Source organism: Talpa europaea, assembly GCF_964194135.1.
Source record: "Talpa europaea genome assembly, chromosome: 15".
NCBI lineage: Eukaryota > Metazoa > Chordata > Mammalia > Eulipotyphla > Talpidae > Talpa > Talpa europaea.
Window position 1 is genome coordinate 26,304,505 of NC_140083.1, and position 18,762 is coordinate 26,323,266.

The 18,762-nt window shown below is 34.4% G+C and overlaps 1 protein-coding gene across 4 annotated transcripts in view; it reads left to right on the plus strand.

Annotated features, from left to right (window-relative positions):
• Positions 1-18,762, plus strand: part of PPFIA2 (PTPRF interacting protein alpha 2) — a gene marked incomplete at both ends in the record, with an annotated part of 353,793 nt that overhangs the window by 58,394 nt on the left and 276,637 nt on the right. For all 4 annotated transcript variants that reach the window (XM_084254528.1, XM_084254531.1, XM_084254532.1 and 1 more), the window contains one exon: positions 7,475-7,525. In XM_084254528.1, the coding sequence (XP_084110654.1) occupies positions 7,475-7,525 (51 nt within the window). The remainder of the gene's footprint in view (positions 1-7,474; positions 7,526-18,762) is intronic.

Below are 18,762 nucleotides of genomic sequence, written 5' to 3' on the forward strand. Positions count from 1 at the left end.
GTTGCAAGTCACCATTTTTCTACATCCATTAAACCATCTATACCTCTATAAAGTATGCCGGGTTTTTTTTGTTTGTTTTTTTTTTTTGGTGGGACCCTCGCCGGTGGCCAGGGAACGAACCGGTGCTGCAGAGGCTGCGGGCAGCCTCGCAGCAAAGTGCTCAACCACTGCGCCACCAGGGGAGGCCCTAAAGTATGCCTTTTTAAAATACTATTCTGTAGTTTTTTTGAGTTTATCATTTGTTCCAGGTGGAATCTTCAGTGATTTATACAGTTAGGGAAGGTTTCTATGAAGTGCTGATAAAATTTCAGTTTCATGCATATTTATATGAACAAAATGATTGTATTAACTAAGAGCATATCTAGGGAATGAACATTAAGCAGCAGGAAAAGCATGTGCACACACCCTGAGAGAGGAGCCATCTGTAGACTGCTTTTAGGAAAACCACGGGGCCAATGTAACTGGGGTGGATTGAGAAAGATCAATGGCAAATTACTGAATCAAAGAGATGGCCAACGACAGATCCCCATAAGGCATTGCAGGACGTGGTGATGTTTTGCTTTTTTTTTTTTTTTAATCCTAAGATTTATGGGAAACCAGTGGATAGTTTGGATCAGGAGAATAGTGTGCTTTAACTTGTATTTTGAATGGGCAGTTCTGACTCTTGTGAAGAATATATGGGGAGAAGGGAGACAAGGAAAGTTGCAGGGGCAACAGAGAGGAAGCTACTTATTTATTCCAAAGGAAAAGTATTATGGATATAATGGAGTAAGATGACAGATGTGTAGGTGGTAAATAATAATCAAATTCTAGCCATAATTTGGAGAGAGAATTAACAGGATTTGCTGATGGATTTGAGCATTGGAAACTCTGTGAATGGTGATATCAAAATAAGAGATGATGGTACAGGAACCTGAATTAGTGGAGGAATAGGTGGAAATCAAGTTTGATTTTATATTTTTAAAGTTAGTAACATTTTTATAGATAGCTATAGTAATCCAAGTGGAGAGTAATCCAAGTATACAGTGTCATCTCAGAAGATAAGTTGAATCTGAAGGTATATATTCAGAGCTCATCATCATACATAGTGTTTAAAGTCATGATACTAAATAAAATCAGTGGTAAAATAAACAGAAACTCTCAGGAAAAATGTATTTCAAGGAGGATGTCAAATATGATTTCAAGATTAAGAAAATAATGGTGAAACATTGACAGATTTGGTGAACTGGTTATCATTTACAATCTTGATAAGAGGAGTTGCAGTGATGTAATAGGGACAGAAATCTGCATCAAGAAATAATGGGAAGTTAGGGAAATTAGGGATGTTTTGAGAAATTTGTCTATAAAAATAGGAGAGAAATGCTTGATTTTGATATTTTGAATATCTTTTGTGCATATATTGAAGATATGTCATGCAAACACCATTGCATTGAATTATGTGAACTTTTCTACAAATGTAAAATACCTCACCAAATGTTTTTGAAGATCTTGAAACAAGATTTAAATAGAGTAATTCAATAAAAATGAGTGATATTTTTTAGTATTTAATATTGATTTCACTGTATGGATATATTTTTGATAGAATATTTAATGTACTACAAAGTATTTTGTACTGAAATATAATCATTTTGACCCAACGTGTTTCTAAAATTGTTTCAAATTACAAATATTCACACAACTGAAATTTTAAAATACTCATAGCTGTTGATAAAGCTTATTATGACATTTGAAGTAATTTTATATTATAGAAAGTGACCTTTTAGAAGAGTAAACTTGAAATTAATGTTATCAGGTTTTAAGATATTCTGGATTTTATGGCATGTGAAATATTAGATTCAGTTGACTGGAATTTTATTTTTTTCATATTTTGGTGTATTTGATATCCCAACTATTTAAACATCTTTTCCTTGGCAATAGCTGCTTGATTTTACTCTTCAGGGATAAAAATAAGGATCTAAAAATAACCCTGAGGGAGACCTCAAATCCAATATCATCCTTTTTCTACCTCCACTCAGAGGAAGCAAGACTTACAACATCTGGACTAAATGACTTGCATTGAAAACCACAAGGCTAATCTGTATAGTTCCATCATTCAAAATGTCTGTCACAAGATAAATATGTCAACCCTTGGAGCAGAAACCACGAGGAAGGGATGTAATTGGACAGCCAATAGCATCAGTGCAGTTCAAATAAGGAACTTGCTTTTTAAAAAAAAAAGATTTATTTATTTATACAAGCACTGGGTACAGTCAGAAGCACGGGAGGGTGAGAGAATGCACCAGAGCCAGAGCGGGGAGCAGAATAGACAGATTGACGAAATATACTGCTGAGGGGAGCAGCGGGCGGCAGGAGAGGTCTGTCGCCCCATGTGGGACCCTCACTGGTGGCCTGGGATCGAACTGGCGCTGCAGAGGCTGCGGGCAGCTTTGCAGCTCAGTGCTCAACCGCTGCACCACCAGGAAGGCCCAAGAAACTTACTTTGAACCTACACTAGTATTATACTCAGTTTCTAAGTAGCTCTCAAATCTCACTCAGCGGTCTGACACTGACTGCCTCACTCCACAGGCACCTCAGCCTTCTCAAACCATAAGACTTCGGATTCCTGAGCCAGTCTTGGCATACCAGGTGTCTATCCCAGGAACAGGGCTTTCTGACTTTAAAAGAATGTCATTATACAGCTTTTGTCAAGGAGGGGCTAATAACCACACTTAGGTATTTAACACCTTGGAAAGGGAGGAGGAAACTTTAATTTCCTGAATAATATTTATTTTATTTTTTAAAGATTTTATTTATTTATACAAACACTGGGGTATAGGCCAGAGACACGGGAGGGTGAGAGAATTCACCAGAGACAGAGCAGGGAGCAGAGCAGGCAGAAGGACCAAAGTACACTGCTAAGGGGAGAGCGGACAAGGCAGGAGAGGTCTGCCACGCCATATGGGAATCTCGCTGGCCAGCCCGGAATTGAACCTGTGCAGCAGAGACTGCAAACCACTTCACAGTGCTGCGCTCAACCTGCTGTGCTACGGGGGAGGCCCCTAAATAATATTTTTTAAGAAATAAAATTTAATATCTCATTAATAAATCCTAGTTTATTTTGTCTTTGTAGATGATAGCAACCCTTCTAATGGAAGTTATGTGATACTGGTACTAAACAAGGAGTCCCTGAGCAAAAGCATGTGGGCCAGTGCCAGGTTGGTCAGCCATATTTCTGTGGATTACACTGGAAGGGAAACAGTGATCCCAAATGGATTAAAAGGTTTATTACCTACACAGCATAAACATGGTGTTTGCTCTTCATGTTCCTAGAAGGACCAGGACTAGGGTGAGAAAAGTCAGGTATCTAGAGCACAGTTTGAGTCACTTACTCTCAGGATTATACAGCTGTCAACCCCACTCTTATAGAAATCTAAGGGCACAGAATTTAAGGAGGCGCTCACTCTGAGCATCATATAAGAGTAGGGTTAGCATTTATGTGACACCCAGAATGAGTGCCTCCTTAAATTCTTCATTTGCCTTGCTGTAGTTCTGGCTCTGGTCACTAGTCTGTCAGGACAATACAGAACTGGGTGAGCCAGATGACAAAAAAGAGCGACAGGCTGTTCTCTTGGGGAGCAGCCAATTCCACATAATACATAAATGGTTTTAAAGTCTGAAGACAGGTCTTAGCTAGGAAGAAATAATATGGAAAGTCCATGCCTCACTGATATCAAGGAGGAGAATGAGAAGCAGCTATGTAGAAACTCTTCTAAGACAGCCCACCTTGTGAAATTCCTGGGAGACTCAAAGGACATACCACCTAGACACAGGACAATCTGTAGGTTACTCCTGCTTACATGGCCCATGTGGATAAGTATAAGGTTGCTCAAATGCCTGGGTGAAGCTGTCCCCCTAAAATTGATATCAAACAATATAGGTTTAGAATCCTACAAATGTATTTTGTAACCCTACTTGTTAATAAATGTATGCTTATGGATAGATTTGACCTCTTAGGTAAGAAAATAAATAACTTATAAGACTATTGGAAGATTAAAATATTTAAACCATCTAAAGAGTTCCTGGCATATAGTAAATGTTTAGTAAGTAGTAAATATTAGCTGCTAGATAAAACTGAATTTCCTATATAATGTGACTAAATGTATTTTATAACCTAGTAAAAAATTGAAGGGTTTTGGATGTTTTAATAAAACAAATAACATTATTGCAACAATCTAAACTTTCTAGAAAATCAGTGAGTTTACTTTTTGATGTCCCCTTTTGTTGTCTATACAAAAAAGACAGTTGCCAAGGATTTCAGCTTTATTTTGTAAAAGGTAAAATATTCAACAACCGTCAAAAATATTGAGTCACTTTTCATTACATTTAGGTTCCTCAAAGATTTATATATTTCATCTATTAATTTTACAGTATAAATGCTTTCATGCACATTTATGCTCATTATTTACACCTGAAAATTTTCTTTCTGCGTCAGTGATAGATATGTCCTGTTAGCTTGGGTATCTGTCCAAGTGGGATATTCTTTTTCAACTTGTACTCAAAACAGAACATATGCTCAACAATTGTTTTTAAATTATGAGTGTACATCTGTGCTCTGTTTAGAATCTCAATCTAATGCAACAAGTTAAAACCGTAAACATCAATGATTTTTTCCATTCATCTTTTCAATTCTGTTTTTGCTTTATTTTTCTCAAGACCATGACTATTATGAAATGCTTAAAATTTTAGAAATCTGAGAATTTAGTCTCAATTTATGACAGCATGATAGAGCTTTTAAAAATATGACAAAATGCATCTGCTAACTTTCTAAAATACCTTTTCTCTGTATCAGTTTCTCCATTGCCTCTCTCATAAGACCATCCAAAATTTTATTAATATAATTTAATGTACCTATGTATTGTTAATACAGTTTATATATCCATGTACCTATACATTTAACTCAAATGTATTTGCCATCACTTTCTTTTTTTTTAAGATTTATTTATTTATGCATACAAGAACTGGAGTACTGGCCAGAGATGTGAGGTTGGGAGGGTGAGAGGGTTCACCAGAGACACAGTGGGGAGTAGAACAGGCAGACTGACTGAAATACACTGCTGAAGGGAGCAGCAAGTGAGACATGAGAGGTCTGCTGTGCCATCTGTCTGGGTCAGCTCTCTGACTGGGAATCGAACTCCTGCTGCAGAGGCTGCTGATAGCTTCATAGTGCTGAGACTTAACCCATTGTGCCATCAGGGAGGCCCTGCCATCACTTTTTTTCATCTTAAATGTACTTGCAAATTACCTTTCATATGAATAGAACTTTGTTTTTTGTGATGGCCATAATAGGAGTATTTTCAAATGGCACAATGGACTGTGCATTTTATTTCCTTTAATCTGATATTTCAGCCTTCTTGCTCCCTAATGTTGTCAGCTCATTTTGCAAAATTCTAAAATATTTTTAAGACCATATTTTATCTTTGGATTCTAAAGGAATGTTAATTTTGTTTGCCAATTTTATTTATACAAATATCAATAAATGCTTTATGCTTTACTTTTATTATATAAGAACACAATATACTTAGATAGCTTCATTGTAAAGAACATGTGGGATCAAATGTTTAAGGTGAGTTGATGGTTTATGTTGTGCTTAGTGTTGGAATAAAGAATTTCAGTAGATTGTAGTGGGAGGGTATTTTAAATACGCAATGAAGATGTATTAAGCTAGATGTTTTAGTTTTTGAAAGCAAGAAACTGATCTAAAAGTTGCAGATAGATAGAACATCTAGTTTCAAACATTGTTTAAATGACAGCATTGAATACTCTGACCATTTATATTCTAGAATCTATGTAGCCTTAATTTTCTGGTAGGTTCCTTCTAGAGTTTAAGCAATTTTTGTAGCTTTGTAGCTAAAATGGGGAAGTAGTAGTTCCTCAAAGGGATGCTGGGTAAGAAGAAACTAAAACATACAATGAATCCATTACAAAGAAGACAGTAATTTTCCTGGCAAGTATTTTTGTGGTTACCTTATCATTTATGGTCCTTAATAAAATATGCATGTAGAAATTCATTACCCATTGAGTTCCTGTTCAAAGTCAACGTCTTCCGATGGAAATTTTCATCCTATCATCCCTTCCTCCTCCCCTGCCCTGTCTTTAATGTTTCCTTCCCAGGCTCATTTAAGTCTCATGATTGTTAGAATTCTCCGTTAAGATACCAGGGAAATAGTGATGTGATTAAGTCCCCAATGAATTTGTAACATTTGTCTCTTAATTATACCAACATGTTGGCTGTTTCTCTAATGATAGATATTTATATTTTCCTCCTTCAATATTGATTCAGTTATCGCTCATCTTTAATTTCTTAATGCAGCTATATTCCCCCCATTGCTCATCCCTATTCTTTCAACTAGAAGCAAAGAGATGAGAAGTGGCCAGCATCACAAGGAAATCTTTTTTTGTTGTTGTTTTTTACACAGTTGCTCTCTGTAACTAGATTAACTTTCTTCTTTTTAATAGATTTTATTTATGTGTAGTAGAACTGGAGTGCAGGCAAGAGGTGTGGGGGGTGAGAGGTTTCACCAGAGAGGGAGTGGGGAACAGAACAGGCAGATTGACTGAAATACACTGCTGAGGGGAGCAGCGGGCAAGACAGGAGTGGTCTGCTGAGCCATGTGGGTCAGCTCCCTGGCAGGGGTATTATACTCAGGCCATATGCAGTGGTAGCACTGAGCCTTAACCCCTAGGCTACCAGGGAGGCCCCATCACAAGAAAATCTTTAGCAAAAACTGTTTCTCTTCATTGTAGCACTCAACTCCTACCTAATGTCTTTTGAATGCAGTTTTTGAGTTTTTTATTATATACAAGGGTGATTTAAACTTTTCATCAGTTGCAAACCTTTGAAACTTTGGTTATTTCATTTAAAAATCTATACTTTTAGCTTTTGAAAAAGTCATATAATTAGCAACCCTGGTAGCAAGTCCTAGAATTGGTGAGGCTAACTGTCATTCACCCTATATCTGGGGCTTATGTTCTTGTTTGTCAGTATCACCTATTTCTCCATTTAAACAATAATAAACATATTTCTGGCATGATCTGTGGTTGCTCCTTCAAGATAAAAATTGATTTTTATATATTAAAAATAGCTAATTTATCCTTATCACTCTATACATCAATCTCCCTTTTATAGTAATAGAGGAGACTATATATAATCAGACATTTTGCACATTAAACCTTTTTCCATGTGATTAATATTATTGCAAATATTATATTGTAGTTTTCTTAAATTTTCTTTTTTCTTTTGTTTTCCCCTCACTTCAGCTCCTTAAGGAACTGCTTTCCCACCTAAGCAATTTTCTATTTTAAGAATAATTACACTCTGCTCATACATATTTTTCTTGTGATTGCACAGATTTGGAGGGAAAATATTACACTGTGGGACTGGGGATTTCTCCATGCTATCAAGAGCATTTTACAACAAAACCTCTCCTCTTTTCAGGATATCGAATCCCTAGGAGGACTGACTGGTTCTAAGGGGGCTGATCCACCGGTAAGTTAGATTCTTCATTAAATTTAATTGTTGACTAATTGAATTATGTACACACCAGATTTTCAGACTTTTACTTGTATATAATTTATCATATATGTTACTTTTTGAAATTTGTAGTTAATTCAGTAACTAGTAGGAAAGTATGAACTTGCTTTGAAGTGTTATATGGTGCTTTAAAATGGTTGAATAACTCATGAAATTAATCGCCATATATTGACACTAAAAGTGGAAATAAAAGCTTCATTAGAATATGTAAAAACTTTATGTCTTAACTATGGGATACACAAAAATTATAAAATTTAAAACCCTCGACTACCATTCTGAGTATGAATGTATGATTTAGGCTGCAAAATATTTTATACTTTCTGAGAAAAATAATTTTGCCAGCCTATTTTATCATCATATTGCTTCTTGATATTGTTTCTTTTCTATAATCAGGACTCTTCTAGAAAATTAGAGAAAATGTTCTAAAGTTTTAAATGATTATCATTTTAAATGTAAAAAAAAAAAGGAAAGGGAGATTTATAGTCTAATACTGGAACATCTTAATCCTTGCTGTGATATCTAATTTCAGAAAACACTAACATTCTGTGATATCAAATGATTTCACGCTTGAGGTACCAACACAAGTTCATGCTGTATATCTACAATAATACGACTCAATTTATTTTAACAACTAGTCAATGCATAAGTGCTTATCCCTGTTTACTTTGTATTTAGCACTGTAAGATTTAATATGAAACACACAGACCCCAATGTTTTAAATTTTTAGCTACACTTTATCTAGACATGTAGGTGAAGAACATAGTTACATTAAACCACTTTCAGTTGTAATCCTCATGTCCTGTTTCACTCTCATGAAGCTCATGATATTATCTAATCTTCATTAAATTGTACCTAAAGTAGGCTAAATGATATATTGTAGCTCATCCTTTTATGTTCACTGTCTGAATTTATGTGGGAAAATTTATTTTTGTCTTTCGCTGCTTATATTTATCCCCTGAGCCTATTACTTTGCAGCATAAGGCCAGCAAGTATACTGTGGCAGGATTTATGGCCAGTTCCATCTGTAGGTGACAGCTTCTGTGATATACTTTCACCCAGTTGTCTTATGTGGTGTTTGTATATAATGTTCAACTTTTTTTAGGAATATAAATCCATTTCCTTCCAAATGTTTCCCTTACCTCCTCACTGATTGCTACAACAGTCCTACAATTAGAGATTTGTTAATTTTGTAAAAGGATTTGTTTTTTATTTAAAATAAAACTTAACACCCCTCCTGCAAGTGGTGATAAATCCTTACCCATTGTTTACTGGTTAAAATAAATTAGTTTACCACTTCATTTTAAGAAAGCATGTTTCTAAACATGGAAGATTGAGAGAGCATTAAACCTTGTTGTTAAATAAGGAAAAGGTCACAAAAAGGAAAGATGTTATCTTGAAGGCAAACTTTGTTAACTTCATTTCCAGTTGCTAAATATAGTTGTGTGTGGGGGAGGGGAGTTGGGGGGGCACAATTTATGATACTATGAAGATAGAGGTTCTTTCTTAGTTGTTCTTTACCATGATGATGGGTGTTTTATATTGCTACCCACATTTTCTGAAATTCAGTGATTGTGCTTTCTTTTCATAGTGGGAAATAGTAAATGAATTTAAAAAGTATTCATAAGAGCTTAGGAAATCGGGGGGGTTGCCAATACACATGCATGTAGTGTCTTCCTTTTTATTGCAAAGCTATCTGGAACATATTACTAGGAGCTGTGGAGTAAAATCATTTTTAGTCCTCAATAAACCTTATATAAAGTAGTCTAAGTATGAAAGTGAATTGGTAATAGTATCTGGGGTTAATTCAGTCATTTAAATATAAAACTTTGAATGAAGCTGTTGTTTTTGCCTCAAAGTTAGAAAACCAAAATTCAGATTAAATTATCCATAACCTAAATCTATGTGAAGGTTTTATTATTTTTCTTTTCTTTAAAAAATGTCCTTGTTGTAGATCATCTAAATACTATTTATTCAAGTTACGACTTTCATATAATGTTTAAAATGATCACTAAATCCATTCTATCATGAAATTTTAATTGGTAAGAAATTCAAGGTTCTGTAATTTTTCATTCATTGAGCAGAATATATAAAGTGCTAATGAGTGGTCACTCATAAGGATGCTTAACTGTGAAGTATCTTCTTTACCAGTATAATAGAAATCTCACATATCTCTTTTAAATGTAAATGATATTTTAGAAAATTACATTTTTCTGTGTGACAAATTATTATTACATATATCATAATTTTGTATGTATTATTACAAAAGCATTAGGAAAAAAGGGAAATTTGTTGTTTCAAATAGTAAGCTTATTCTAAAAGGTTGGCTCAATTTTTCAAATGCTATTATAAATATATGTGCATATCTGGTAAGAATATTTGAAGAACTACAGGAACACACTTTGCATTAATATCATTAACAATAAATGTGTTAAGTAGGTTTTATGAAAATTCAAGTATTCTCCCTTTCACTGCTAATAGTGAAATAGAGACTTCCTCATCAGTGATTTTCAGGGGCAATTCAAGAAGTTTTATAGTGGCTTCCTCTGAAAAGTATTTTCAAGAGGCATATTTTTTTAATTCAGAAGCTGCAAATTAATTGCTGCAGCAAATAGAACTTTCAGATTTTTCTCATCATAGTGTTACCTTAAAAAATAAACTCTTATGATTGAGAAAAATGCTGTATTTATTAACTTAAAACTTTCTTTGAATCAGAGATCTGCTACATAAGGCATATAGTTTATGTAATAAAATTCGAGCACAGATTAATCTCCAGTATAAAAGCAAAAATAGTTTGTTTTTACATATGCAACAGGGAAAGAAAAAGATAATTAGAACCTAAAGGATAAAATATTTTTATGTTAAATAGTACTTGTAATATACCATTTGCCTTAGTGTTTTAAATTTTAGATATTAAGCTGTTAAAATGTGAGAAATGTAAGGTGTCAGGTATGCCCCAAGTAATAAAATAGTTAGACAAACTTTAGGTAGGCCAGGGCAAGGTCTAAGCATCTTCAGATAGTTGTAAGTGTTTTGGGTACTGAGAAAGGGAGATACAAAGCATGAACGCTCTTACACTGCTATACCTGCTGTAACTGTACTGGAAAACTGTGGGGATTCAGGTCCATGTGGAATCATATTGAATCCATGAAGCAGTGACATAGAGATGTTGTCCTGGAGCCAGGTTTTATCCCAGAGTGTAGGCTATGTAAATTCACGGTGGGATTTACTTGCTCACCTTTGTCACAGAAGTTACAAACCAAAAGTTTGCACTTCTGTTCTTTAATGACACAGACTCAAGCAGTTGACCATAAATAGTGAGGGGGGTTATCTTTGTCATCTGGTCTAAGAAATTTTCTGGGGGCCTCCCCTGGTGGCGCAGGGGTTGAGCGCTGGGTTGTGAAGCTGCCTGCAAACTCTGCAGCACCAGTTCAATCCCCAGCTGCCGGTGAAGGTCCCACATGGTGCGCAGAACTCTCTTGCCACGCCCACTGCTCCCCTCAGCAGTGTATTTCGACAGTCTGCCTGTTCTGTTCCCCGCTCTAGCTCTGGTGAATTCTCTCACCCTCCTGCACTGCTGACTGTACCCAGTGCTTGTATAAATAAATAAATAAATCTTAAAAAAAAAAAAAAGAAAGAAATTTTCTGGTTATTGGGTAGATTTTAGTTTTGTTTTTTCTGATTCCTTTTAAACGTCAATATGGATAATATCTTATCAAGTGTAATGTGGGCCAAACCCTATACTGCATGAGACACATTCCTGAAAATATAGAACTCTTAACTTTCACTGGTCTCCTGTGCAAATATGGCAATATTTAGAGTCAATTAAGAACTTACAGTGAGGGCCTCCCCTGAGCCCTGGTGGTATATTTCGTCGTTCTGCCTGTTCTGTTCCCCCGCTCTGGTGAATTCTCTCACCCTCCCGTGCTTCTGACTGTACCCAGTGCTTGTATAAATAAATAAATAAACCTTAAAAAAATAAAAACTTAGAGTGAAAATGTTACTGGGACTATTCTGCACCTTCCTTGCTTTTCTTCATATTTGCAACCTTGAGTAATACATTTGCTTCCCATGCAACTTAGTGCTTTTAATTGTTTTAAGTTTCCTTTTATCCAAATGCTAATGGTTCTTTTTATTTCTAAAGTGTAGTGAATAAGAGAATACCCATATAATCCATATCTTTTGGGTTTCATGTGCGTACTGTCCTGAACACTCCAGTTCTGTTAATTTTTTTCCCCACTGAGAAATCAGAATTGTACATTTCATATTTTTGTACTTTCTGTTCCCATTTTAATGGTCTTTCTGATGGTTTTAGCAATTTGGATAAACATTCCACAGAATTCAAAACAAATTCAGTGTCTTGAGGGTGCTGTTTAGACCAGGTTATATATTTTTCAAATTGTAAATGGTCTTAAACTTTAAAAGTCCCCCAAACATACTATTTTTATTATCCAAAAATGTCACTTACTTACTTGCTTCAAAAGATAAGAGTAACAAAATGTGAATCAAAATTGTAAGTCAATTTAATTTATTTCAACCTGAACCTTATACTGCTATATTATTTACTTTGAACCTCCTACTTATTTGTTCAGAATTCAGTTTATATATTTGAGTGTATACTATGTGCTAGTCATTTGGTTAAATTGTGGAGATGCAATGGTAAACAATATACAGTTTCTCATTTCAGAATCTTACAATATAGTTGAGTAGACAGGTTAGGAAAAAAATAATTATGATATAATTATGATATAAATTATCCATGAAAGAGTATCACAAAATCCAATTAGAAGGAATGAAAGAGCTAAAGAGTCAAGGAAGACAATTAGAATAATATCTAACCCCATAAACAGGATGTTTTGAAGTTTGCCAAGTGAGGTATGGTATTTTAAGCGGAGAAAGTAGCATCTGTATTTGTGTGGCTAGAGGATGAAATGAGTTGGTGGATGGGAATTGGTAGTGGGATAGAATTAGACATTTAGTGGTGAATTTAATGTAGCGTATAGGTAGGTTGATTCTCTGTCATGCACATCTGAAACTTATATAAGTATTAGTAACATTGAGAGTAAAATGATTGCTAGTGTTTTTTATGAAATGGTTTGTGCAACTCCTCCTAGGGCACCAATTAATGCATATTTTGAGTTTGAATGCAATGTTACTTCAGTTAAAATAAGAAGGCCAGAAATTTAAGTCAGGGCAAAACATGAAAAATTTCACATAAGGAATTTGCACTCTGTACTACATAAATGCCATAAAAAATGATTAAAGTCTTTAGACAAGAGAGTCACCTTATAAGACTTCTTCCTGGGAAACACATTTTTTTTTTTTTTGGCTCTAGTTCAAGAGTGATTTAGAGAAAAGACTAAAGCAAGGAGATCTGTAAAAAGGGTCTTGTAGTCATCTAAAGGAGAGATGATACCAATTATAATGGTAACTTACTTTCATTTTGTCTTCCTTACTTTATTATAAACACAAATGAGGATATTATCTCAGGAGAAAGTGAACAAACACTACAGAATTTTATGTATAAAATGCGAGTGAAATTGGAGAGGAATGAACTGATTGATGGGAAATAAGAAACATGGTGAACATACAAAAATAGATAGTTGTTTGGAAGAAAGAAAATGAGACTAAAAAGTCAAGACTGAATTTGAACTTTCTGGTTTGCCAATTGAGTGAATGAAAGCACCTTACCAGAAACCTATGAGGTAGAACATTTTTAAGGCGGTATGATCAATTTGGTTTTCAACAAGTTAAATTGAGCTGAATGAGTTGGGAATACACAAGTGATCTCCTAATTTAAAGATCTTAATTATAACCATTGATTTGGACATGTAGAATAGGTAATTGAAATTACAAAAGTTGATGAGATCACCAAAGTAATGTATACTGAGAAAAATGGAGCATTTGGAAGAAAAGTCCTGAGGAAGAAAAACATTTAAGTAAAGCTGAGAGGAAAAGGAGGATGATTAGAGGAAGAGTTTGCTTTCCAAAAAGATAAAATAGAGATTAGTCCTTTGAAGTACTATAAAAAGTGTGGGGAATAATAAATATCAAGGCTAAGGAGGGTGGGGAAAATGGTTATTGTCAGTTTCATGGTGTTGAGAATTCAAGAACATAGTGCTCATTGTATTTAGCAACAATAAGATCAAGCATATAAAATTATCTCAAGGAGAGTAATCTTAGTGGAGTAATTTGGATAGGATCAAGTTTTCAGTAGCCTAAAAATTAAATGGAATGTAAGAATCATGCTCAATAGCTATATAAAATAATTTCAGAGTTTCATTATGACAATAGTGAGAAAAGTTTATTTTTTACACAATTATTCTCAAGAAAGTTGTCATATCATATTTCCCAATGTGATCAGTAATTCTTTTTTTTTTCCTTTTGAATTTCCCTTTAGAAAAAATTGTTCTGAAAGATATATATTAAATTAGAATTGAACAATCTACTTCCCTTATTTCTTCATCACTATTCCTTATGCCCTCTTTGACCCTTTTTTCCTCCCTCCTCTCTCTTAGCCATGAAAATCTCACATCATTTAATAATGGAGAGACAATTATTTTAAGGAAATAAAATTTAGTCTGTTGAAACATATGTAGAGCATGTAGAGATTTAATTGACAGAGCACTAGATAAGCAGACAGGAATAGACTCCAGGGCATGCTGTAGCGAGAGAAGAGTGTCTCATCAAATGTGAAATGAGGGTAAAAATAAAAGATGGATGTTTAGATAAATTTTTATGTTGAGAGAGTTTCTATTGAACGACTTCTAATTTTCCTACAACATAAAATGAGCTAATTAGCTAAAAAGGCAAGAGAGGTAATTGTATAAGGTATTTCCGAAATATAGAGCAGATTTATCTAGCTGTTACAGATTGTAAGAGAACTATGTAAACCATAGATGAATAAGTGGAAAGTGTTAGATGTCTACTTTTTATGGGCAGTGAATTTGTGGTGGATATAAATGATTCAAAGGTGTGGCTTCTTTTTATTCTGAGAGTGCTCTGTAGTTCGTGTGTGTCAGGGAAGAACACCTATAGCCATTTTGATTTTAGGTTGCTATACTGTCACACCTTTCCTAGAGGAGGTCAAATCAGTAAGATAATTGAGAATGTTCACACGGCTATCATAAAGTCTCAGCCAATTGGGAACTGAAGTTAGAAAGTGATTGATGAAGAGAAAGCAGAGGATTTAAGGGTCAATACATTTTAAAAATAGCTGCAGTGGGTGTATAAAGGATAGAAGATTGTGGTGAGAGAGTGGGATGCTTGATTTAAGCATTTCAGGACCAAAATATTTCCAGGTGTTAATAAAAGGATCCAGGTTGTGATCATGCAAATGGGTGAAGAGCAGAGGGAATAAAGCTTATTGGAACTGATAAGGTCAAGTCAGTGTTGGAGGAACCATTTCTGTGGGCCTCCAGTTACTCCCAGGGAGGAATTCACCCAACCTTTTTCACAGCTTAAGTGTAGTTTAGACACCTATAACTGAAAAAATTGCATCTCCAAAACCACTTCCCTGAAATTCTGATCCGTGTATTCCACTAAATATTTGACATATCTACTTGTATGTTGAATAGAGATTTAAAGCATAACAAATTAAAAAATTGGACTTCTGATCTTCTGTATCATCCCCTACAAATCTCCCCAAGTTTTATTCTATATCAAATAATGACTACTTCTGCTCCCACTTTTATTTATTTATTTTTTTATTTTATTTTTTAAAGATTGATTGATTGATTGATTGATTGATTGATACATGCAAGCACTGGGTATAGTCAGAAGCTTGGGAGGGTAAGAGAGTTCACCAGAGCCAGAGCAGGGAGCAGAGCAGGCGGAAGGACCAAAGTACACTGCTGAGGGGAGCAGCGGCAGGAGAGGTCTGCGCACCATGTGGGACCCTCCTCCGGTGGCCAGGGAGCAGCTGGGGATCGAACCAGCGCTGAAGAGGCTGTGGGCAGCTTCGCAACCCAGCGCTCAACCGCTGCGCCACCGGTGAGGCCCCCAGCTCCCACTTTTAAATGTCAAAAACAAAGAGCCATCCTATAGGATTCATCTTAGTAATTTATACAGCATCTAACCAGTTCTTACCACCCTTTCAAATCTAACACCTTGACCAAAGTTTGTGACACACATAAAGTCAGATCATGTAATATTTGGTTTAAATGTTTGTTGGCTTCTCATTAAAATAATATCTCCAAAGCCCATGGGATAGTTTCTAAGGCCCTTTGTGATTTCTTTTCTTCTAAGACTTTTAGAAATTCATCTGTTATCTTTCCTTCCACAGCTCATTCCACTTTGGCTGTACTAACTGTTTGCAATCTTTTTCCCAAACAAGTACTTTCTTTGTTCCTTTGACAGTATTCTCTTCTCAGATATCCTCAAGCCTTACTCCCTCACTGTTTTTAGATCTCTGGTCAAATGCCATATTAACAGAGAGGTAGCTTATGAACACCCAATATTCTTAGTGACTTAGAAGAGTTAACATTTTTATATCATCCAAAGGTAAGAATAGTCAATAGTACATTTTTCAAATTAATTAGTACCAAGTCTTCTATAGATTCAGCTTAGTTTGCAATTTATAAGACACCAACTAAAATTTAGAAATATATGCCATGTTGTACACAGATTACATTATATTAAATATAAATCTATATTTTAATTGCTTTGTAACCCATGGGGGAAAGTGTAAGATGTAGAAGTTTAGACTATGAGCTCTGGAAATTTGGCCTCAAGTTGAACAAGTTACTTAATTCTTTGTGCCTCAGTATCCTAAACTGTATGATGAGGGTAAAAAAATAGAACTTCCTCTTATAGGTTGGTTAGGTTTATTAAGTTACCACTCTAAACTTCAAACAGTGCTTGGTATAAGAGAGACCTCTGTTAATGATCACCAATACAATTGTTATATAAACAAAATTCTTCACTCAGTAACATGGCGTCACTTCAAAGAAGTTTAGATTGTCAACTGTGTTTTCACTGGAGAAAGAAGAGCAATAGTATAGATAAATTACATTTAGATCATTCCAAACTGAGTAATTTGGTGAACTACAAAGATTACATTCTCCTTAGGAGAATGGCATATGGCAGTGTAGATAATAAGAAAGAAAGAAATCTTCATTGTAATTAATTAGTAATAATCAATATTTTTAACTTTAAAATATAGGTGACATGGGGCCTCCCTGGTGGCGCAGCGGTTGAGCACTGGGCTGCAAAGCTGCCCACAGCTTCTGCAGTGCCAGTTCGATCCCTGGCTGCTGGTGAGGGTCCCACATGACACGCAGACCTCTCCTGCCGTGCCCGCTGCTCCCCTCAGCAGTGTCCTCCATCTGTCTGCCTGTTCTGTTCCCCCATCTGGCTCTGGTGAATTCTCTCACCCTCCTGCGCTTCTGACTGTACCCAGTGCTTGTATAAATAAATAAATAAATAAATCTTAAAAAAATAATAAAATAAAAATGTTTAAAAAAATAAAATAAAATAAAATATAGGTGGCATGAATATGTAACCAAAAAATGAAAATGAAAGACAGTTTATATGTAAAAATATTAATTATGGGAGAAATGGGACACTTAGTTTATATGATACCAAAAGATTCCACATTAAGTCATTTCCTACTCATTAATGCATAACTGATTAGACCCATTTAAGCATCTATTACTAATTAGAGGGCACATTAAAATGTGGTTTCTTATATTTAAAATATTTAAACATTGTTACATATTAAAATAAGCAAAAATATTTTAATACAGGCTAACACTGAAAGTTGGACTTAGAATAGCACTAAATGTACTAAACATTTTTGAGATCTCTCAGCATATTGCTTTAGTGATGATTAATGTATTAGGAAGCATTTTAGAAATGACTTTTCCAGTATAAGCCTAGTTATTTGAGAAATTCAGAATAATGAAACAACTTCCCTGTTAGGAATAGCCTTATGTGTTTTTTACAGTTAATTTTTAATCTACAAAATAAAGTTCTGGAAAAAACTGTTGAAGAAAATAAATTAGGAATGTATCTTATAGCAAAGAGGTGGTGGTTTGTTAGAATTAACAATAACATTGAAATATATTAATATATATTTAATTTCCAGACTATATAATTTGAGTTCAAATTATTTTATCTATCATTCTCCCCAAAATACCTGTCATATATATAACTATGCCTAAAATAGTAAAATAATTTCAACAATAGCCATTGCACATATTTGTATTTTGTTCTTACTTTTTCTATGTCTGCTTTTATCAAACACAAATTTATTTGTGTATATATATGAATTTATATGAATCATATATAAACACATAATTCTAAGGCACATATATGTACATACATATATTTATATATATTTCCTCCTACAAAAATCAGCACAGATTTTTTTAGTTATTTGAATTCTTAACTAAATAAGAGTCTGGGTTTCTAATTAGACTGTTCTTTCTTAACACAATAAAATGGAACTATTTTTACTCTTGATCAAAGATGCTTATAATTTAGGGCGTTTATCTAAAAAGACAGATGGGTGACAACTTTATACATATAATTGCTCATTAAAATGTGAAAAATATAAAGTCAGAGTTTATTTAGAAACCATGTTAGTAATGCCTATTTTGTACTTTAGTCTGGGCACTTTAGAAGAAATAAAATATATCAACTCAGTGCTATAGATTTTTGTACTCTAACTGGTATTTTAAAACTTGAACAATAAGCATTAAAAAAGGAATGTAGATCAATAATCTCTTTTATGTTACATGGAAATAATCATGGTAAGTGTGTTCTTGGGGATTTTGCTTTTTATTTTGTGTTGGAAGACATTTTGAGAGATTGATGTTGAATCGGGTCTTGAAGAGCTAATTTGCATTAAATTAAAACCTTTATTATTGATGGAAGGAGATTAAAGATCTTTCTTTTTCTGGTATCCAAAAGTAGTTCAATTCTATAGACTTAACTAATAAAGCTGTCTGCTGCATGTTGTTTAGAGTATATAGGTTTAAATTTCATTGCCAAAATTATTTAAATATAATTAAAACTGATTTTTAGAGATCTTTTTCAGAAATTCATATGGTTTATTTTTTGCTTTAAAGCCCCAGATACCTTTGTGTTCACCTTCAATGAGATTAGTCAATGCTTGCCTGGCCTTTCCAGAAAGGAGTCATTAATTCTATCCAAATGGATCTTTAAAAAGGATGGTCAGGGCCTCCCCGGTG